At 45.5% G+C, this 22,741-nt stretch overlaps 2 protein-coding genes across 4 annotated transcripts; one reads left to right on the top strand and one right to left on the bottom strand.

Annotated features, from left to right (window-relative positions):
• Positions 1–1,183: 1,183 nt before the first annotated feature.
• On the bottom strand, positions 1,184–15,603 carry card11 (caspase recruitment domain family, member 11). 2 transcript variants are annotated; one of them, XM_076164590.1, is made up of 25 exons: positions 15,347–15,603; positions 9,774–9,975; positions 9,527–9,664; positions 9,247–9,423; positions 8,753–8,901; positions 8,364–8,543; positions 8,008–8,154; positions 7,478–7,603; positions 7,180–7,377; positions 6,914–7,069; positions 6,711–6,786; positions 6,426–6,628; positions 6,229–6,335; positions 6,076–6,116; positions 5,815–5,935; positions 5,513–5,714; positions 5,181–5,307; positions 4,831–5,074; positions 4,413–4,497; positions 4,212–4,307; positions 3,773–3,890; positions 3,394–3,576; positions 2,160–2,281; positions 1,841–1,956; positions 1,184–1,451 (listed from the first exon to the last, which is right to left on the bottom strand). In XM_076164590.1, exons 2-25 carry the CDS (start codon positions 9,970–9,972, stop codon positions 1,247–1,249), a joined length of 3,516 nt encoding a protein of 1,171 aa, XP_076020705.1. In that variant the 5' UTR covers positions 9,973–9,975; positions 15,347–15,603; the 3' UTR covers positions 1,184–1,246. The 2 variants fall into 2 exon arrangements, with proteins under 2 accessions (XP_076020705.1, XP_076020706.1); XM_076164591.1 differs by lacking the exons at positions 9,774–9,975; positions 15,347–15,603 and having other exon boundaries at positions 9,531–9,638.
• Positions 15,604–16,918: 1,315 nt separating this feature from the next.
• Positions 16,919–22,723, top strand: ap5z1 (adaptor related protein complex 5 subunit zeta 1). 2 transcript variants are annotated; one of them, XM_076164602.1, is made up of 18 exons: positions 16,919–17,050; positions 17,238–17,375; positions 17,641–17,821; positions 17,958–18,108; positions 18,202–18,314; positions 18,478–18,652; positions 18,871–18,912; positions 19,572–19,712; positions 19,815–19,852; positions 20,029–20,191; positions 20,298–20,476; positions 20,627–20,769; positions 20,883–21,001; positions 21,304–21,431; positions 21,520–21,617; positions 21,711–21,843; positions 21,978–22,192; positions 22,283–22,723. In XM_076164602.1, exons 1-18 carry the CDS (start codon positions 17,010–17,012, stop codon positions 22,539–22,541), a joined length of 2,457 nt encoding a protein of 818 aa, XP_076020717.1. In that variant the 5' UTR covers positions 16,919–17,009; the 3' UTR covers positions 22,542–22,723. The 2 variants fall into 2 exon arrangements, with proteins under 2 accessions (XP_076020717.1, XP_076020718.1); XM_076164603.1 differs by lacking the exon at positions 18,871–18,912.
• Positions 22,724–22,741: the final 18 nt, after the last annotated feature.

The following is a 22,741-nucleotide window of genomic DNA, read 5'->3' on the forward strand; positions in this document are numbered from 1 at the left end:
TTGCGATGATGTGAAGATGAAGGAAGGAAGGATCTCCGCTGACACTGTCTTTGCTTGTATAATGGGGTTTTATTATACAAAGTACAGCATCATAACAAGCACCATGGAACGCTTGTGAGAGACTCTGCAGCCGGAATGAGTCGCTCCCGAACTCCGACTTTCAGACGTATTTATACAGTTGATTGTCACTCAAGAAAAGACCCGTTTCAGTGGATATTGACAAACCACCTGGAACCTCTGTAAACACTACATGACCATATTTGGTAATAGTTCACTTTTATAACGGCCATAAACTATTATCTATAATGTCAGCTGTCTAAACCCAAGACTTAAACTGCTGACCTCAGGTGCAATTTACATTCCTTGTCCGGTTCAGTTCACTTTTTCCTTTGTCCATTATCAGCTGTAAGGCCTTCCCTAGTAGAATGAATATATGTTCTTATTTAGATACTAGATATATAAGCAAAATATACCACAGGTTCATGTAAGGTGCTGTGTCCTACTTCCTCCAGAATTCCCCTTAAAACTGGATGAATCAGCACATTTATGTATCCAGGTGTGTTTCTTCAGGCTTGTTCTTCACTTGTTCTCTTATTTTCAGTTCTTTACATTTTGCAGAAATGCCTGAACATCCATTTCACGGATGATCTCAAGGTGACAACCAGAGGCTCTGGAATGAGATGGGTCCTTAGACCCCGAAGACGTCAAGTATTATGGTCTTCAGAAAAGAAAATGTGACCAACAGGTTTAAGATGCAAGTGCAGGGAGCCAGGATTCCACCAAAGGGAGGAAAAGTCTGATCACATGCCTCTGGATATGACAGGAAGTGTATAATGGAAATTGGATGGTATACAAAACTGATTAATCAATTCACATTAGCCACTAGATGGCAGCAAAATATATTTTAAACTGGATTTGAATTTGAACAACATCCATTATAATTACTTACAAAATGGGAACAAATGTTTAAAGTTGGAGTAGAGAAAGGAACTCTTTTCTTGGGGTTTACAATTTGTTTATTTCTCTATATAAAAGGAAAATCACAAATTTACAAATAATACAATGCATTTCTGTGAGGCCTCTAACAGTTTGGAGTCTCCTCATCTTTAGTATGTTGAGTCTGAGCATCCATATGTGTTGAAAGAAGCAAAATGTGCAAGGTTATGTTGTGTTTTTACAAGACTTCTTAAGCAAAGGTTTGTCTGAATCTCTCTCTCTCTCGCTCTCTGTGTCTCTCCATGGGTGTCTACAGAAGGTCTTGCTCCACCCACACCATCTTCTTCTGCTCCTCCAATATTCGCTCTCTGATGACCCTGATGAGGTCATCGGTCCCTGCCCATGCCTCAGGTTCCAGGCTGGCGTAGAGGCAGGGGACGCCCTCAAGCTCCTTCTCTTTGGACCGACACGACTTCACAAACTCCTCCTCTGAATCCACGCGCAGAGGCAACTTCCTGCATGAACAGGAAACAGGAAGGAAACAGTGTTGTGGTGGTAAGCGTGGTATTGTCTGGAACCCTTATAGCATGTAATGAGATACTGTCTACATTCTGCAGCAGACCGTATGCTTCTATGTAATTGTTATTGGCAGATAGACACATAAGTCCAACAAGGCTGTTCAATCACCTAACATATCCTGAAAACATGGGAATAATGCGCAGAAAAGACACTATTGAGAGTTTAAACCATTTTAGAGGTTGCTTAAACACCACAGATCGATGATGTTTCACATTTTAAGAGTCAATCTAAGGACATTTCCTTTAATTGTCTCTGTTTGCACATTCAGTGAGTCCCTCCTGTGCGTGGGAATGATGTGAGGATGATGTGACTTGAGGTAATGTACCGTAACTTCTTGACATTCCTCTCACAGATCTTGATGTGGATGATGATGGGGTAGATTTCTCTCCTTAGAAGATCTTTGATGCAGCTCAGCTCTGCCTCTAGCAGGCAGTGTTTGCCCTGGTGATGAGGAGAAAGAGCGTTTTATACAGAGATGCGGCAACAAGAAGAGAACGCAAGAAGCACAGCATGGGCAAGGACATTTGCTGCCCTTTTGTAATTTCTAATCATATGTTATTGTTCATTACTTTCAGTTATGTGAACACCTCGGGCAAATAAATCCTCACACTGCCTTGCGTAGTTAGTTTGTTCTGTTTTCTCACCTTAGCAGCCACAGCCTCAATGTTTTCTCTGGTGATGCATTCATATGTGTTCTTTTTCTCTATGTAGTGGATGAAGGGCTCCACGCTCTGTTTAAAATGGAATTCCTCTTTGGAAAGGATTTCTACAGAAGAGAATAGAAAACAGTTAAATAGAATACAAAGGTTTTGTGAACTGTGACATTTGAAGAGTCAAAGTAGCGGGCTCATTAATTTAGAGACAAGTCAGGCAGTGGAACAGCTGTCTGGAGTGAAGAGAAAGATTGATTGTCAAATAAATACCCCAGAACACGTGTTGGGTTCATTTATTTATAATCATCAGAGCTCTATGGCACGGGACTCAGGAGGAACAGAAACTACTGCTGATCTCTCCTGGGGGATCTTTGTGTAACCTTCACACCACACAGTGCTGCCAGATGTTTGCTTTTCTTCAGCTGCCACTCATTTACATCCTGGCTCTCATTTCATGTTGGGTGTATTGTAGGCCTATTCAACCTCACCTCACCTCTCCACTTCATCTATACACATAGGTATACATACATCATCTCAACCAATCATCTTATCTTATCTCTTCTTGACCCGATGCTAATGCAGGACCTTTGAACTCATGTAGGAGGCAAGTTTGGAGGCGATTGGTAGGAATGGTGCTCGTTCAATCTATCTACCTATCAATCATCCAAACGATATTCAACCGCTGTCACCTTCCTCATCCTTGTGATGATCTTGTGTGTGTGTGTGTGTGTGTGTGTGTGTCCTCCTTTGCACCTGCTGTCTCTCTGGTTACACCCTGTGACACTTATAACACAGTGCCGTACAATACCTGACCTGAATCCCCGTGGTTGCTTCTTTCTCTCCTCCTCTCCACTCTTCACTTCTCACCATCCACCCTTTCATCTCCCTTAGACTCTTCCTCCCCACCACACTTCTCCTTTGTTCATTTTCCCACGCCCCCTCGTTTCTCATGCACAATCTCTTTCACGCTCCCGATCTAATAATACACCTTCTCTCCAGAGAGTAAACACACACAGACACCCACATGTATTCACTGCGAGAATATTCATCTTTGCATGCGGCGATCACAGACAGATTATTGCTGTAAGGCAACGAGAAGCAGCGACAACAGGACGTTATTGTAACAAATCGTTGTTTCACTTTCATTTAACCTCACCCTAATCTGCCAGTGAGTTCAGTTCAGATGCTGCAGTGTGTGTCTGCAGTATTCATGTCACACACTGACCTAGTTTGCAGGGATTGAAGTCCATATCTGCCCCCATGTTGAGTATTTTATGAATAACACATTTGGCCAGAGCAGCAGGGGTGAACAGAACCGGTCTTCTCCTCTCCGTCCTCTGAGGAGTGACCAGACTGTAGGGAATCAGGTTCAAACTCCTGCTCGGATCGCTGTCTGGGTCTGCAGCGTCTATTTAGAGCAGTTAACAGAGACAGCGCACACTCAAAGAGAGGGCAAACACACCCACGGATCAATCTGCACACAAAATACTAAACAAAAGCGCAGCAGTGACGCCAGAAACCTTAGGAAAATATATCTTCATTCAGGAAAAGATTACTTATACAATGATGCTGATTTCTTATTGGTCGCTGACTTCTGCACTCACCCTCTGGTCTGAGCGTCTCAAATCCTTGTCTGGGTAAACTTGCGGTGGTTGAGTTGATGAGCCGCACTCTCTCGCTGCTGTTCAGTCGCTTATACTTCACATCCACCCTGCTGACGAACTACACACAAGCACAGAGCAGACTGTGTGTTAGGCATCTGACAAAACCGAGGGAGCCACTTCCACTTCCATCCAATAGAGAAGGAATCATGGAATGTTGATCAATCTTGGTTGAAGCTGACAGATCTAGTTTTGTTGTGTATGCTCAAATGATTGATCTTGTTGTTTACATTGATATTCATAAAGAGCAGCATTTCTCTCAGGGCCCGTGTTGATTCTGCTATGTTTAACTTAATGATAGAAGAGCTGCATGCTGGGAGCTCAGTGGGGACGAAGCTTCAGTCTCGTTGTACAATGAGAGGCTGTGTTTGCACATGGGTACCTGCAGTATCTGAGTGAGGAAGATGCTGGCTCGAGACAACCGTGGGCTGGCTTTAGGGTCCGTAGAGGGGCTGGTCTCCTCTGCCTGTAAGTTGCTCTGCACAGATACACACGTGTGTAATGTAGAGCATCATTCACACACACACACACACACACACAGGTAAGTTGCATTCCAGAACATAGAGATAAAGGAACAACAAACCTTCACGTTTCGGTGGTTTTCACTCTCTTCTTTCCCTCCTCGACATACTAACTTCTGGATTTTGACCAGGAGCAGCTGCTGGGCCCTATACACACACACATTTACACACACACATAAGCACATGTAGAGTTAAAGTCTGCTTTGGTTTATCAGAGCTAGCAGCCTAAACAGTAAAGTTCAATTATGGCGACATCATCTGAAACAACATGTATCCCCAGTGCACTTGTGAAGAAGCTGCCACCCAAGCTGCTTCCTGTGTTACTTATTGGCAACATCGGATGATAGATTGTTCCGCTCATGTGTGAAAGACTTTATACTTTGCTCTATTGCTAGCTTTATCGCTAACGTATCTGAGCTCAATGCTGATCAATTCGGTCAACAGAATGTGGATCCTTGATGTTGGGGTGTGTGTCTGTACCGTGAGTTGCAGGGTAGAGAGCCTCTCTCAGGCAGGTCTGACCCTGTGTACGGGTTGATACGAGCACACAGCCAATCACAGCTGTCCTTATGCCTGGTGTCCAGGACGTGCACCACATCGTCACAGCGCACACTCAGAGAGCCGCCGTCTGAGGGGCTGGAGATGTTGAGGTTGACCCGGATGTGGAAGGAGTCGCCGGAGGTCACTGTGCCATCTGCTAGATCCCTCTGAAGGCGGCGGTAGGCTGGAGCCACACACACACATACATTTGTGACTATGACCACAGTGACCACAGTAATGACTTCTTCTTCTTTGTGGTGTCATTTGTTTGTAACTTTACGGTAACTTACAGTCAAAGTTGGCCCGGTAGTGCAGCTTGACGGGTCCAGAGCAGTGCTGCAGCGTCCACAGGGCTTCTTCTTGAGTACTGGTATCCAATGAAATGCTTCGGTTCTCCCCACGAACACACCCCTCCAGCTGCTCAGCCAATCAGAGCACAACACAACTGAGCGGAGGAGCATTCATGTGTGTATGTGTGATGTCTATCAAGTTAGACCTGGTGATCTTAAACCTTTCACTCATTTCATTGTGTAATTGCTAAACTGAGGTTCTCGCCAAAATAAATACATGTTGCACACTTGTTTTCACTCATTGTGCACAGACATCCTCATGCTTCACCCACCAGCATCAGGTGGTGGCCCTCTCGTAGTCCTGCCCTCTCAGCAGTGGAGCCTGACTGGACAGATGAAATGAAAAGTCCACTGTTGTTGCCTCCAACCAGAGTGATATCCGTGAACAGGTTGTCACCTAGCAACGACAGCTCCTGCACCGGCTTCAGGGAGGAGCCCATCCTTGAAATGGACGAGAGAGACGGACGGAACGGCCTGCACACAGACAGACACACAGAGATTCACACACAAGGTGAGAGCTTTGGGCATTAACACAGCCAGGAGACAGAAGTTGTGTGTGTGTGTGTGTGCTTACCTCTCTAGAGAAAGCTTCCTAAAAATATTGTTGACCTGCTCCAAGTCATAACTGTCCAGGCATTCTGACTGATGGGAGGATGAAGACGAGTGGACAGAGGGAGGACCACACACTTCATCCTCTGAGAGCGAGACAGACAGACAGAGAGACAGAGAGACGGACACAGAGGAGCTATGAGATGAAACTGAGACACAGAAGGTCAAACCACAACAAAAGGCCATCAGCAGGATTTTGTGTAAAGGAGCGTTGAGTATTCTTTACCAAATTCCATTTCAATGATGTCACTGCCAAAGTCTGAGAGGCTGAAAGAGAAGAAACATCACAGCATTAAGACTAAATGTGATGTAGTGAATTGACTGGTTGATCACTTTTATCTGTCATCCTGCAGTGATGTGCTGGTATGACTGTGAGTACCTGCGGGGGTGGAAGTCATGTTCCTTCTCTCTCTCCCTGCGGTACAGAGATGCTTTCTCTGGAGGCTCGGGGAGAGTAGACAGGATGCTATCGTTACGGCAACGCAGCTGGAGGAAGGTGAGGGAAGCAGCAGCTGTTACAGACCCGTCATGTGATTAAAAACATGTTTCAATATGACCTGTGTGCTTCAAACTCACCATGTTGGCCCTGTTATGCTGCTCCCCCATGGTGAAGAGAAGCGGCGAGGGAGAGGGCAGGGAGGAGGAGGAGAAGGGGGGAGCGGAGGTCAGCTGATAGGTGGGGGTGTTATGGAAGATGGGGGAAGGAGGGAGGGAGGTGCTGGTGGTGTGTGAGCTCGGCATCCGGATTTCCAGACAATCTCTCCCATTGACTGACGAGGCTGAAAGATGGAAGTGTATTTAAACTGTCTGGACCAACCAGAAATGGAGATGGGGGAATACATGAATGTGACTGGGTGTTACCTCTAGGTGGCGCCGCCTCAGAGTTTACTGGCAAGTCCAACAATTTAGGTGCACAGACTGGAGATTTGACTCTGTTCTGAAACACACAAGGAAGAATTCACTGAGTACTGTGTGTGTGTGTGTGTGTGTGTGTGAGTGTATGTGTGTGTGTGTGTGTGTGTGTGTGTGTGTGTGTGTGTGTGTGTGATGGATACCACACTGACCCCTGCCTTCAGGTTTGGTCTGCGTCTGAGTCGAGGCTCCTCCGCTATGATCTTCTCCTCTGGCGACTCATCGCTGGACCACTCTGATTGGACCGGAGCTGGTTTAAACGCCTCGCCCTGAGAGATGATGGTAGGAGGCAGGTCCCTCGGCAGACTCTGATGATGAAACGGAGCGGGACAACAATCATTTCATCCTTAAGTGAAACAAAGTAAGGTTTTCCTTTGTGATGCTAACATTCATCACACATAAAAACCATTTAATCTACCGAAATTTGGTATGGAACGTTGTCCTTTATCCTTCGTAGACGAGACTCCAGGGAGACCAGTTTAGCTTCTCTGCGTACGCTCTCGATATGGAGTTCGTCACTCTTCTCTTCAAGCTCTCTGATCTGCTTGCGATATTTGTCTTTGTCAATCAGACTCTGGGAGAACTGGTGCTGAGCGTCGTCTCTGGCTCGGAACGCCTGCAACAGAGGGAAGGTGTGGACATTAACAACTGTGTGTGTGTGTGTGTGTGCGTGCGTGCGTGCGTGCGTGCGTGCGTGCGTGTGTGTGTGTATTCACCTGGTCCCTCTCCTTTTCCACTTCCTCCAGCTGTACTATGATGGTGTCCATGCGGTTGCGATACATCTCACAGTCCTTCTGCAATGTGGAGCACTTCAGCTCCAGCTCCTCCTTTTCCTCCAAGTACTGCACGCACAAACACACACAGACACACACACACACACAGACACACACCACCAATAGAGTCAATGAGTGATTAATAGTTCAAGGTTAATAGGGGAAGACAAACAGGAAGGCAGTGGCTCAGTGGGTAGTGCTTCTGCTTGGGAACCGGAGGGTCGCCGGTTCGAGCCCCTGCCGAGGTGCCCCTGAGCAAGGCACCGAACCCTCAATTGTTCCCCCTCTGCGAAGGGTGGTAATGTAATGTAAGTCGCTTTGGATAAAAGCGTCTGACAAATGATCGTAAAAAACAAATCTTAACAAATTACATTGCTGAAGAGAACTCTGTAAGGGTTCAGTGTTATTTGTTACTTTCGATTCCCCCCGTATGAGTTTGTGACTTTGTATATAAGTGTGTGTGTGTGTGTTACCTTGTCTCGCAGCTCCTCTGCCTGTCTGACCTCTTCCTGGAGGTTGTACAGACGGCTTACCAGGTCCTGTCTGTCCTCTAGTGCTTCCTGTCTGTCATGCTCCAAAATGTCCAGGATGGCCTTGTCTGATGCCGGCAGAGGTCCAGGCTGGGTACACAGGAACAGACATTGAACAAACGCACACACATACACATACACACACATACACACTGCATTTGCTGGTCAGATCCCCTCCTGCCTGGTCTTTGCCTAATTGAACCCCAAACCCATATCTGTTGGCAACGTGTGTGTGTGTGTGTGTGTGTGTGTGTGTGTGTGTGTGTGTGTGTGTGTGTGTGTGTGTGTGTTAGTCCTACCTGTATGATGGACTGCAGCTCCTGCACTTTAATCTTGAGCATCTCGTTGTCTCTCTCTAACTCAAAGATCTGCTCCCTCTTGGGTCGGTTCTCGATGTCGTTCTTTAGCTTGAGACTCTGCCTTCTCTCCATCTTACACTCCTCCTCCACCTTATTCACTTTGTGCTTCAGCTGATCAACCTGAGGGATCAGATCACAGAGAGCTTGGACTAAATAACACTGACCTTGATGCTGTCACAGAGGTGTGAGTCAGATGGGCAGCAAGGGACTTTGACAGGACAGTGTGTGTGTGTGTGTGTGTGTGTGTGTGTGTGTGTGCGTGTGTGTGTGTGTGTGTGTGTGCGTGTGTGTGCGTGTGTGTGTGTGTTTGTGTGTGTAATAGTGTGTACCTCCAGCTGCAGGTCTCTGCTCCTCATCACAGCCATACTCTTCTCCTCACTGAGCGTGGCGTACCTCATGGCCAGCTCGTAGTTTTCATCCTTCACTCTTAGCAGCTCGTCACTGTATGTGTTCCTCTCCTCCTTCATCTTGTTGTACCCTGAGGAGACGGTCAGGAGAAGCAACTGAAACAACTGAAACATATTTTCACCTATTCAGAGACACAAAATGCTGCGGGAGGAAGAATGTTTTTTTAAGTGCAGGCACATTCAGGCTGACTAGGAAATGAGAACCAGAGTTGCCATGCCAACGATATGTCCCGAGTGTACAGAGTGTGGTGTGGTGAGATGAACGGGGCTGGCCAGCACAGTATTATCTCTTTATCTTCAGTGTTTGTTCTAAACGTGCCGGCTGTGTGCCAGGATAAACTGCAGAGTCAGCACAGGAAATATTACACTTCTGGGAACGTGATGGATACAGGATCATCATCAAAATCTGTCTTTACTCAGTTGGAAGGCCAGCAGCTCCTGGTTGGCCAGACGCATCTTCTTGTGCTCATCCTCCATGGTGCAGTTCTTCCTGCTGAGCTCGGCAAACTGAAGGGTCTTGGCTTTGGATTGCTGCTGCAGCTTCACCACCTCGTTCATCAGGAACTGGGTCAGACCTTCGTGACCTTCTTCTACTGCAATGCGCAAAACACACATACATTTACAGAAAAAGATGGCACATTGCATCCAGCATTGTGTGTGTGTGTGTGTGTGTGTCTATACATGTGTGTGTCTCACCTACGATGGTGGAGAAGCGCCGGGTGGGCTCCTTCCCTGTGACCAGCTTGTACAGCTCAGGGTAGTAGAACTCCAGGCTCTCCAGAAAAGCCACATAGCCGCGCTCTCCTTTAGTGTGGAGGATGTCAAGCAGACGACCTGAGGGAGGATTGAATCAAACAATCAACACACAAACGCACATTTCCCTTCCCCTTTCCCTCAGCTTTGGATGAAACTGCTCTGACACGACTCTTTATCATCTGCCTACTTGTGCGGTTGGCTTTGGAGACCAGCAGCATGGAGTTGAGAATCTCATCCTCGTCCTGTTCGTCCAGGACTTTGCACTGCCTCAGGTAGGGTGTGAGCTTGGAGGGAGAGATGGTGCAGCACAGTCCGTAGCGTTTGCACTCTACTCTCTCCCACAGCGCCTCCGCATCCTCGGACGGCACAGACGTCCCGTTCTCCATCTCCTGCACACAGAGAAATTGCAGAACCGTCAACAGCAACAAACTGTGCAGAGGTTTGTGGATCGTTTAGGATTCACTGGATGACAACGTTGATGACTGCTGGTTAGAATCGCTTGTTCTTTGATTCGGAGAAAATGTCCCCTGGGTATAATATGGGTCAGACACAGTTGTCCCCTGTACTCTAAATTTTCCTCTGACACACACACAGACACACACACACACACACACACACACACACATCCTGCACTCTGTGGTATTTGCATGCTGTGCGGCAGGTGGGTTCACATTTATAATCCCGCTTTGTAGCTCTCAGCCCACATTTAGGCAAATCCAATCTACCTGATACCATTATGAACGTTAACACACGTAATCACACACACTCGTCACACACCTTTGCATATAGCTGTCACCTGCTCCATCCATGTGACAATCATTTACTAGAAACAAACACAGACATGTGTATCGTGTTCCACAGTTTCCGTCAGACACAAGGAGAACATTGGCAACTGAACACAAGAATAGGCCCGGTTGGATTCAAACCTAGAACCCTTTGGTAAGCCACCGTACATCCCCCAGCACAAAGGTCACAGACAAAATGTCAAATATCTTGATTGACAGATGTTTATGGAGTAAAGCTCAGATGCAGGTAGTCAATAGAAATATCACACACTGGTTAATTAACTCTACCCACTGTATAGACTGGCAGTGATACACAGCCACAGCAGATTACACAAACCACAAGGACTCACACCAATACACACACAGATCCAGTGATGCACATGCAGAAGTACATAGCTCTTGCACACACTCTCACGTAGTACACACCCAAAAGTGATGCACACAAAGACACAGACCCCCCCCCCTTTAGTAACCACATGTTTCCTCTTCTCTCTTCTCTTATTTTGGAGTACATTACTGAGAAAGCTTGTCCTTGCTTCCTCCTTTTCAAACCAGATGTGAGTAGGAGATTTCGTCTTCGGCTCTACTCCTTGGTCAATCGCTTCCATCATAGTATTGTGGTCAGGGGAACTCTGAATGGATTGTGTGTTTGTGTGTGTTCTTTGGAGTGTTTCAGCGTCTGTTTCTCACACTAAATTCTTCCATGTCCTGGTTTCAAAACAAACAACTGCAAACTAAGATTGAAACTGCAAACTCTCTCCCTCTCTCTCTCTCTCTCTCTCTCTCTCTCTCTCTCTCTCTCTCTCTCTCTCTCTCTCTCTCTCTCTCTCACTCACTCACTCACTCTCTCTCTCCCTTTCTCTCTCTCTCTCTCTCTCACTCACTCACTCACTCACTCACTCACTCACTCACTCACTCACTCACTCACTCTCTCTCTCCCTTTCTCTCTCTCTCTCTCTTTGTGTGTCTCTCTCTCCCTGTCTCTATCTATATATACATCTAACACAAAAACACTGTTATCAATGACAGCATTGGTACTATTATACAACAGTTCTACTATTCTATTATTGCACAATTTGCAATTTGTCATTAATAATATTAGCAGTCGACTGGAATCATTCCCCTTTAGAAATAAAATTCACTACATTCATGAACAAACATTTTCTTTTTGATATTTGAAAGTACATAAATAAGATCCCACACATTAATGTACTAATGTCCTTTGTTCTGATTACAAAGCTTCAGCTGAAGAACTGAGGTACAGAGACTTCAGAAAGCGTTTTCTTGTTTTACATCCTGGCAGAGAAAAATTCTAAGATATTACCGTACAAAATTAGAAAAGTAAATGTTATGGTTTAAACCTCACAGTAAATTTAACAGGATTCAACAACAACAACAGGGTTTAACTGTAACATTAATATGCTATCAATACATTAGCATCTGTTGTAAAATTTATATTTAATTTATGGTCAGTCCGCTGGCTGTTGCTCAGAGGCTCGGAGGATTCAATCAGACAATATCTCACGGTCCAAAGTGTTAATTTATTTAAAGCCTGGTTCTTTTTATATACGGACTGAAAGCGGAGGATCACAGAGAACACAACCAGTCTCACACAAGGACACAACTATGATGACAACTCTGAAAACGCCAAACTATAACCATCAAACACAGATGAAACACACGTAAACACTGAGAACACCATCATAGTGAGAGGAACTTGAAACGTGCAGGCTAAACTTTACAACTGCTGACATGTTGACACTGTCGCTATAATCTAGAATATGATTTCCTTCTGTATTTCTAATGGTCTAACTTCATGTTTGACCTCACTGAACTGTAAATTGAATGCACTTTTTTAATGTTTTAAGTTTGACGGTTTAATAATTAGAAACCCAGAAATCAATCAGTATTGCTGATAAATAGCTATTTTAACATATTTTTACTTTAAATTCAAATGTTTTGTTTTGCTCAATAATTCAAATTCTACTGTTAAATAAACATAATGCAGTTTACAGAATCCTTACATAATTTTACAGCTGCTGCGTCACCATTGACATTGATTGATCATCTATCATCAATGAGTCAGAACAAACGATTTGTAGCTCCACTCCATTGTTTTACAACAAAACATACTGCTTGGTTTTTAAGGAGGTCTTATCATTTTCAAATTTCAATTACAACTGTTGTGAAAAGCTGAAAGGTTCATGAAGTTCTGAACTGTGACTCTTTTACAGCATCGATCTCAAATCTAATCAGTGGAATTTATGATGCCAATATAACTCGACTTCATTTTATTATATATTATAATTCATAATTTGCCAATTACAGTTGTGTCATTACATGGATTTTAGTTTACAAACTCACTGATCACACACTCTCTCTCTCTCTCTCACTCATACACACACACACACACACACACACACACACACGCACGCACGCACGCACGCACGCACAGTCTGGAAATATAGAAGTATTGATGAATAGTATAAAAGATTGTATATTTGTAAATATTTGTAAAAGGAGAGTGTGTTCTCTCCAAACACACTCTCCTATTTTGGAATTTTTCTTTTCTTCTTTCTCTTTGGTTTCCAGCTCATGGAGGACATGAGGAAGGACAGCTAGTTGCAAGGACGCATTTCTAGACTTTAGGCCAATTTCCAGACAATTCCTGCCCACTTCCAGTTCACAATGGAGTGTCACTCCAGATGATGCTGATCCCACTGATCAGGTCATTCTGAATCAAAGAGGACGATCAAATCTCTCTCTCTTTCTTCCTCAATCTGAGGATCAGGACATGTGTTGTTTCTTTTGCTGTATTATTATCTCCTCTTTGTAACTCCTCTGCCAGTTACGGCTCCTGTTACACAGCTGGCTGTCAGGGAAGCAGGAATCTCTCTTTGAATGGCCTCTCCCAAAGTTTCTTCCATTTTTTTCTTTAAGACACGATATGTGCCATTGGGCAAGACATTAAATCTTAATCCTAACCTAACCTAACTACAACGCAGACTGCATTCATTTGTTCGTTAGTTGGGTGCCCAGTAAATATGGATGAATTATTATAAATAAATAAATAAATATTAACATTGTGAGATTTGTCTGTTTTTCCGTATTTTGTTGTCGATTTCTTAAATAGAATATATAAATCATTTGTGATGATTCTCTTGATATTGCAGCTACGAATCTGTTCTATGTCTCAAGATCAACATTTTCATGTTACTTATAGATCTACACAAACCACAAAGCCAAACAAAACTCAAAGCAAAGACGTGAGCCCCATTCACACACACATGCAGCCGACCACAGCTGCTGCCTGAGGAATCAAACATTTTTTAGACCAATGAGAACCAAGAAGAATTTCAATCCAGTTATTTTCCTACCACAGCACAAACCTGATGAAATGAATCTGATCCGAAAGTTTAAGCACATGATGTTAATGTTTAACCCTCTGTAGCATGTAAAGGATTTTTTACAGTGCAGCTTTTCAAAAGGCAAACGAAAGACAAATTGTAAAAATGGCTTCAGACATCGGAGGGTTAAACACTTGTGAGACGTGTGTCATTATTTGATACTAAGACTGAGGGATGTGTCATTGATCGTAAAGGCCATGTTTGTCTAATTCTGTTCCATAGCAGGCTGAGGTGCTGCAGGTTTCAGCCCAGTCTGAAACATCACACCATCTCATTTCAATGATTCCATGGAATCACTTTGACACTCTCGCTATAGGCTGTGGTCCAGACATACTGCCGGTGAGCCTGGCTGGTATTGGCTCACCGGTGGAGCCGATGGGTAGATATGATTGGTGCAGGTGTACAGACCATCATAAAGGCTCCATTGTGAGCAGAATAGCTGAAGCCTATAGGAATTTGATATCTGGGCTCTGTCCACGAGGAAAGAGAGTGAAAGCCAGCCAGCCGCTGCCATAAAGTGTTTGCATATATTACAAAGAGAAGAACACAAGCAGCTATCCATGGTGGGCCGGGGATGTTGTGAATGACGGCTTCTCATCTTTCAGCATAAAACCAAAGGCATTCTGACGTCTGAATCTGATCTTTGTATTGACCTTTTCACAGTAAATGCTTATCTCTGAGCTTTTGTGATTGCACATTGGTTGTAAGTGAAGTTAGGGTCTAAATTGTTCCTCTTTTTGAAAACACATTGTTCTTTTGGTGCAAGGCATAGTCAGACTATACTTTACTACCACTATACAGTTTCAGCAAAGCACTGACACCTTAAAACCTGTGGTTAACGCATGGCTATAAAATACTTTCACAATTCACTCTATATGTATGTTTGACTGTATATACTGTACGTGTAGACCTATGAATGTATCCATGCCTGCATGGGTGACTGTATGTATGACTGTTTGCATGCCTGTAGAGATGACTGTATGGATGCCTGTATGACTGTATGGATGCCTGTGCACAGGTATTTCTCTGTCTCTGTCTTTCTACATCTTCCTCACTGGATCACATTATGCTCTCCACCTGGTAATGTCATCCAGCACATGTTATCACGCCAAATAATAATCTGCTGATGACAGAGGTCAGACGATTGAGTTACCAAGATAATAACTCTCTTCATGTACAATCCAAAAGAATGTCAGCACAGCCCCGAGAATGCAACAACTGTCAACTGGCCAAAAGGATCTCTCATTGTTTGCGGAATATGGCAGATTTGAGTCACTAACAAAAGACAAAAACATTTCAAACAACATTGAAACTATATATCTTTTAAGTGAAGGCGGTGCAGTGATTGAAGTTGTTGTTGTTCGTGTTGTGTAAATGTTGCAAAGCTGCACTTTGTCAAACTTTCAGTGCTGCAGTGATGTGCGGAGATAAGCAGAGCAGCCACACAGAGGGACTGCTCTTTGTTTCCACTGAAACTTTTACACATCCAAAAGTAACAACCACTGTCAGAACAGGTTGTTTGGTTGTATTTCCTCATTTTAAAACACACCGTCGTTCTTTCTGCCTACCTGAGATGAAGTACGGGGCCACCTCGCACACGCGCTCTCCAACTTCTTCTTCTCTGTTTTGGATAAAATGGTGACGGCCTGATCATCTACAACATTTGTTCTAATTCACTAAATATATAAATATTTAAAAAAGTAATAAAAAGTAAATAGAATGTCAAAAAACAAACGAGCTGCTGCGCCTCGGGCACACTTGACTCCTCTCCGACTCTTTACAGATCAGACTGAGAGAGAGAGAGAGAGAGAGAGAGAGAGAGAGAGACAGAGAGACGGGAGGTGGGCGGTGTGAGCTCCGGTGGAAATAGTGCAGCCTGCAGCCTTCTGACCTCCGTGTTCATCTCCTCCTCCTCTTTGATTGAACCATTCAAAGATCATCTATATCGTCTATCTAGCGATGCTTTTTGGTGATTCTGTGCACAGCCAAGAAAAGAGAACGGCTCCTCCAATACTGCAGTTAATCACTCCAGTATCAATATCAATGCAATATACATGTACTATCATATATCATTAGCTGGGACCTTATAAGACTACAGTCTAGACAGGTGTAAGTTGTGTTTGTCTCTAACAGCAGGACTAGAGTGCATTTAATTGCGCTGCTCCAGACTCTTACGTCATAAATGTATGTAATGTATAAATCTGAATCAAATGATAGGGGGAAAAAAGTGATTTAAATTGTATTGTGAGGTTTGATGGATAAATAATGAGCCTGAAGCACAGTTATAGGGACAGCAATACTTTTGTGTAAATAATAACTCTTCATCAGCTACATTCATCTAAACCTGGTGACTTTAGTCTTGTTTAGTCTCACTTTCTCTCATGAAAAAAGGTTTATTGGAAGCAAATAGATGAACTGGACCGGTTTTGCCTCAGATAATGATGTCATATTGGCTGCAGAGGATTTTGGGACACTCAAGAAAAGGGTTTCTTGGCAACAGTGTGTCTCGATGGAAGGATGTTTTGTTGAAGAATAAATAAAAGAACATGTGTGGAGTTACCCAAGACTTGACTTCCGGGCAGTAAAAGCAGAACAGCAGCTTTAGATGAGTATGTTAAGAAAGCTGTAATGGACAAGAAAGCATTAGTAGGTGTGCTCTTGGACAGCTCTTCTTTTCAGGTTTTAAGTGATAATCTGGATTAAAGACTTCCTTAATAATAGATTAATTTAGATTAGGTTTGTAGAGTTGATTCAAGAATTGTTGAAATTAAAAAATGTATTCCTTAAGGATCTGATTTGTGTCCAATCCTCTTTAACATGATGATTTATGACCTTTTTTCTTTTTTTTAATAGAAAAAATCTTCATGGATTTGGATTTGATTCATGATTTGAATATGTGGATGATGGCGTCACCTGGTGGAAAAGTATTACTCATGCAGTGTTTCGAATAATAGCACTGAACCAAGTGGAAGAGTGGGCACACAAATGGGGATTCAAGAGCTCAAGATGTAAGCGTAAATGTATGGGATAAAGAAATACTCGATTTAAGTATTAGTATATTAGATTTAGGGGGGGGGGGGTTCTTTAACAACAACAAGAACAAGAACAGGAAGAAGAAGGCGGAACTAAAGCGACGGTCATGTGATTCCTCCCCGGACTTGGTTTGTGGTTGTACTGTTTACTTTCCGCTTCAGACAGATACGGCACAGGATTGCCTGATTTGTATGTAAAATGTATTCTCATGGCTCGGAGAGTTTGATTAAACAAGCGAGGTAGGAAAAGATCAAACTTGTTCATGTTGTTGCCATTTTCAGCTCAGCGACACACCGATAGCTAACATACCCTCGGCTCGATAGCGGAGAGAGAGAGACAGCGGAAAGAGAAGGGAGAAACAGAGAGAGAGAGAGCTCCTGTGTGTTTCTGCTACAACAATGACAGCCAACCTGTGTGTGCTTTCAGGGAGATTCGTGAGCCTGAGCTTCAGAAGTTCTACAGCAGATTATTGAAGCTGCTCCCGGGGAAGGAGCCCGGCCATGAGACGGTGGACTCCCTGCAGAGGCTGCACCTCATCCTGTCTGCCACCAAGTACACCAGGAGGCAAGACACCAACACACACCTCCATGTGGACGGGGTGCTGTCACATTCACCTGAACTTAGTTATTTACTCACATCTCCTTCCATCCTACTCTTCCACCTCCTCCTTCCATCTTCACTCCCTCCCTCCTTTTCATTTGAGATGATGTATGACCTGACTTGTTAGTCAATAGTATTATGGGTACTAATTATTGTGTTATGTAATATTCAAATATTCAAATTCAGGTATCACATACTAAGCTTGTCTTATTCCTCCTCTCCATCCAAGTTTACCTCCGGAGCTCCAGAGGAGACTGCAGTCTCTCCTGTCCTCTCAGGTGGAGCAGCTCCAGGTGCTCTGCTCAGCTGTGCTCAGAGAAACACTGCCCCCCCCTGGACAGGATGAGAACCACAGCCAGGACGTCAGCGGCCCACAGAACAGCCACGCTGCCTCCCTGCTGCTCTCACAGGTGAGTGACACAAGGCTCACTCATCACTGGGAAGGGCTGAGATCAGAGGCCAGGAGAACTCTCTGACCTCCTGTGCCAGGTGTGCCCTCCTCACTCTCTCTCTGTCTCTCCCCCTCTCTCTCTCTCTCTCTCCCAGGCTGGTTCCAGGGCCGATCTGTCGTCTCTCTGTGCCCAGCTGCTTCGCGGTCTGGAGAGCAGACCCTCCGAGGGGCTGGCTCACAGCTTCACCCACAGCCTGCCTGTCCTCAACACGGTCCTCTCACACGGCCCACAGAGCCTCACTGAAGGTACAACTCAGACATTTGAACAAAGTTTTCAAACAGAATTCAAAAATACAAAGTTAACAACTCCAAACACACTCTACACCCGACTGGCTGCAGATCACATCACCCTCCTGAGTAAGAAGCTTGTGGATTGGTTGCGTTACGCCAGTACCATGCAAGGGGGCGGGGCTTCCACCGGTGGATTCTTCACAGGCCCGAGGTCTCGACAAGTAAGTTTGTTGTTGGTTGAGTAGATATCAAGAAATACCTCATAACCAAAGCACAGGCAATAATCAGTGTGTGTGTGTGTGTGTTTGTGTGTGTGTGTGTGTGTGTGTGTGTGTGTGTGTGTGTGTGTGTGTGTGTGTGTGTGTGTGTGTGTGTGTGGGGCAGCCGGGGCCCATAGCAGAGCTGGACGGGACGGTTTCAGGGGATTTCTTCACCGTGCTGTGTGTGGGTCAGGGCTTCACTGAGGACCAGTGGATGAACGTCTACTCCTTCTCCATGTTGCGCCATTGGCTTCTCACCTACCACTCTGTTTCCAACGGCAACACCGCTGTCGACACAGGTAAGACGTTACGCCTGACGCAAATTCCAACTCTCTGGCTTCCTGGGCCGGACAAATTCAGGCCTTAAGCAGCTGAAGAAAGATGAATCCTGTGTTGTCCTTCTCTCTGGACTCGTGAAGATTAAAATGAACTGAACAGCCTCAAAGTGTCAATCACAGAGGCTGTCAGTCTGACCCTCAGTCTGCGCTGACCTGTTCTGTGCTTCCATCATCTCTAGCAAACAGGCTACAGCTCAGTCTCTCCCTCTCCCACTCTAATGGTAAGACACTTGACCTTCCCAGCATGCACCTCTTCTGTCAGGAGGTAAACTCACAGCACTCGATAACCATCTAACCCCAAATCAGAATCTGTGGCTGCTTAACGACACTTTCACTGGTGTGTGTGCGCCTTTACTTGCCGGCTCTCTTGGCCTGGGACGTTTCTGTGATTGATTGCTGTCTTCAGACTTGATGGGTCTGGTCTTCAGGATCTCTGTCTTTGTCTTGTCTTGATCAATTAATGGTGTAAGGATATGTTTATATGTAATACACACACACACTCACTCTCTCACACACACACACACACACACACAAACATCCACAACTTGATATTCAGTATTTTATTTGTATTTAAAGTGTGTCTGCCTTGTTTAGAGGAGCTCAGAGTGACAGCATTCTTATTGAAGTCTTGTACTTGAACTGCACTTGAAATCTTTGTCATAATTCCACTAAAACTCCTTCATGTTGCTCTTGTGAAGCTGATGCTTAATTCACTTCTCTCTTTAAGTTCCTTCTCCTCCCTCTCTCCTGAAGCTGCTCCTCTTTAGCTCCTCTGGTTGCATGCAGGCTGTTTCTTTTACTCCAGACGATCAAATGTATCCAATCATTTCTTTCATGTCATCCATGCCTCCTGACCTCCTGACCTCCTGACCTCCATCAGATGACCGCTCAGAGGTGGACGGGTCGGTGGTTTCTATGGTTTCAGTGACCTCCTCCTCCAGCAGGTTGCTTCCTCCGAGGGAGCGTCTGAGAGAGAAGGCCTTCCAGTACTGCCAACGCCTCATCGAACAGAGCGACCGCAGTAAGTGTGTGTGTGTGTGTGTGTTAGAAGGTCAGTCATGCAGCTGTGTGTTCTATGTGAAGCTTTTGAATCAAGCTCTGATGTGTGTTCTCTTTTTCTTAGAGGCACAAAAAAGGTCAGATACAGAACTTCAGAAAGCGGTGAGCCACTGTTACCACTACTTAAAGATACACACACACACACACACACACACACACACACACACACACACACACACACACACACACACACACACACACACACACACACACACACACACACACACACACACACACACACACACTTCTCACGGTGTGTGTCTTGTTTCCTCTGTCAGTGTCTGGTGGAGGCACTGTGTATCCTGGACACTGTGTGTGTGGAAGACGCCTCGCTGGTCTACCGAACCTTCCCGTGTGTGAAGGCTCTGTACGGGCGGCTCAGCCCCGACCTGTCCTACGCCCGGGTCCTGCTGCCCATAGCACAGTTCTACCTCAACCACGGTCAGCACACCGATCCAAACACGTGCTCACAAACACACACACACACACAGCACGCAGCACAGAGAGTTCTCCTACCAAGGTCACACCTGTTCTTCAACCTGTACAGGGGAGATGGCGGCCGTGGATTGCGAGTGTGTGTGGGTGTTGCTGTTTGGCCGGTTTCCTGCTGAGCTGTTCAACGACCCCTTCCTGGCACACGAGCTTCTCCGCTTCCTGCGACAGAACCTCGAAGACCTGCAGCTCCGAGTTCCCAAGTATATCCGTTCCTTCCCGAACCTGTTAAAGGTGAGAACACGTTCTTATTTCACCCGTTTTGTCAAACTGTGCTCATCTGGCCAGACTAAAGGACCAGAAGACCGTCTGGACGCCTCGATGTCCTGAGGTTATGCACAGTGTGTGACTGAAGCTGTATACTTCCTCTCTCTCTCTCTGTAGTTCTTGGCGTGGGACAGCCCAGCAGTGGTAGAGGACTTTGTGGATCTGCTGCCCTCTCTGGTCACAGCTGGAACTGCGATAGAGCTGCTCCATTCTCTGCTGGACCTGCCGTGTCTCTCTGCCACGCTGGTCCTGCAGCTCAGGTGGAGCAAGAGTGCCTCAATGTCAAATACACTCCAGAACTGCCAGATAAAGATGTCTGCCTTCACATTTCTCCTCATCGTCTCATCTCTGCCTGTGTCTTCTCGTGTCACAGGTCAACCTACTTACCCATCTCCGAGTCAGGCGGGCACGGCCTGCCGTCCATGGAAGCGTTTCGCAGCCCCTCCTTCCGAGGGCTTTTCCTCTTTATGCTCAGAGGAGAATCAGGCTCAGGTACCCGCAGCCCATTAACAATATTACTTTAATACCATAATACCTCGCTGAAAGGTTTTGTTGGGAACGTTTGACAGATCACTTGTGACATAACTGCTCTGTACCACAGTGATGTGTGTGTGTGTGTGTGTGTGTAGTGTGTTTCTGCTGTCAGATGCTGGGAAATGTTTCATATGTTGTGTTTAGAGCTGTTCCACCTTGCAAAATGGTTTCTTCTCTTTCAAACCAAGGAGGGAAGTCACAGACATGTGGCCTCCATGCTGTTAATCTAACTCAGGGTCCTTATTTGTGTCTCCCTGTAGGTGACACCATCGACAGACTGAGCAAACTCCATGAGCTCCTGACCGGGGCCGCTGATTGGCCAAGAGTAATTCAGTGTGCCCAGACCGTCCCCGTGCTGCTGCATGTTTACTTCAATACAGTCGTCACGGTGATTAGCGTCGCTTCAAATGCTGTTTTTGGTGCTTTGTTTGTTTTATTTGATGGTCAGTTCATGAAAATGACTCCGGTGTTTACAGATAGCTGATGAGAAGCTCTTATCTCACTTGATTCTGGTGCTGCTGGAGAGGAGCGGCCTCCTTCTCAACATGCCGAAATACATCAAAGAGATACACAGGTACACACACACACACACACACACACACACACACACACACTGCTTCACCCTCCCTTGCCTGCTCCATCTCTCTCTCTCTCTCTCTCTCTGCAGGGTGTTCAGCTGCCACCTGCTGAGGCTGTGCAAGCTCCGCCCCTCTCTGGTGGTCGACCAATCACACGAGCTGCTGGAGTTTGCTGGCACCACAGCCAACGTCTACAGCAAAGAAGAAATGTACACGCATGTGGTAAGCTGAGCCTGTGTGTGGTTGTGTGTGTGTGTGACAGTCACTCAAGCTTCCTCATAGGAGACAAGAATAGATTGTCCTCAAACCTGTCTTAACTTAACTTAACTTAACTTAACTTAAGGCGTGGCTTTCAGGTGTGGGTGCTGGGCGAGTATCTCTCTGTGTCACGTGACTCCCGGTGCTCCGTGAAGCTCATCACTTCCTGTTTTGAGACGCTGGAGGTGGTGTTGTTTGAGGTCACGTCCTCGGCCCCGCCCCCTGGAGCAGATCTCCCCGCCCCCAGGGTCGTCACCACGCTAATGAGCGCCCTTGCTAAGCTGGCGTCTCGATCACACGACCTCATTCCCAGGTGATTTACACGCACACGCCTGTTTTGTGTTCTCAGCTTGTTAGCACCATGAATTTCCATTTTATCTAATTATATTGATTTTATCGTTAGGGTCTCGGTTTTCCTGTCCAAACTACGGACGATAACCAAAGGTGGATCAGTCCCCTGGTGCGCTGATGAGGATGATCTTGTTGCCATAGTAACGCGGGGGGAGGAGTTGTGGTCACTGTTGAAGACTCCAGGCGTTGCTCAGAGCGTCCTGACTCCGCCCCCTCATGTCACCACGCCCCAGGGACACAGAGACACCAACGTGGCCATGCTGCTGCAACTGCGAACCCTCACCAGCCTCACACACTGGCACCCACACTGAGACACACACACACACACACACTCACACATTCTCTTTTGTCCTTCCACACAGGCATACACAGAATTACACCAAGACCTCAAAGATGTATGAAAATTATAATATAATAACTCAATCAGAACTAAATGAAAGTAGTTTTTGTTTTTTTGCACATTTTGTAAATAAATTCTATATTTGTGATTGAATCCGATGTGACAAACTTC

The sequence above is a fragment of the Genypterus blacodes genome, unplaced genomic scaffold (genome assembly GCF_046128005.1).
Source record: "Genypterus blacodes isolate CSIRO-AG114 ecotype Tasmania unplaced genomic scaffold, CSIRO-AGI_Gbla_v1 ptg000137l_1, whole genome shotgun sequence".
Taxonomy (NCBI): domain Eukaryota; kingdom Metazoa; phylum Chordata; class Actinopteri; order Ophidiiformes; family Ophidiidae; genus Genypterus; species Genypterus blacodes.

What these genes read in the sequence shown, in the direction of transcription:
- card11 (XM_076164590.1), bottom strand. Translation starts at nt 9,972, where the DNA reads ATGGAGAACGGGACGTCTGTGCCGTCCGAGGATGCGGAGGCGCTGTGG. An exon ending in CTCCAAAGCCAACCGCACAA is followed by an intron (nt 9,665 to 9,773) that starts GTAGGCAGATGA and finishes ATCCTCCCTCAG; the next exon opens with GTCGTCTGCTTGACATCCTC. An exon ending in GACCAAACCTGAAGGCAGGG is followed by an intron (nt 6,787 to 6,913) that starts GTCAGTGTGGTA and finishes TGTGTGTTTCAG; the next exon opens with AACAGAGTCAAATCTCCAGT.
- ap5z1 (XM_076164602.1), top strand. Translation starts at nt 17,010, where the DNA reads ATGTATTCTCATGGCTCGGAGAGTTTGATTAAACAAGCGAG. An exon ending in CCCACAGAGCCTCACTGAAG is followed by an intron (nt 18,109 to 18,201) that starts GTACAACTCAGA and finishes GACTGGCTGCAG; the next exon opens with ATCACATCACCCTCCTGAGT. An exon ending in ACGCTGGTCCTGCAGCTCAG is followed by an intron (nt 20,770 to 20,882) that starts GTGGAGCAAGAG and finishes CTCGTGTCACAG; the next exon opens with GTCAACCTACTTACCCATCT.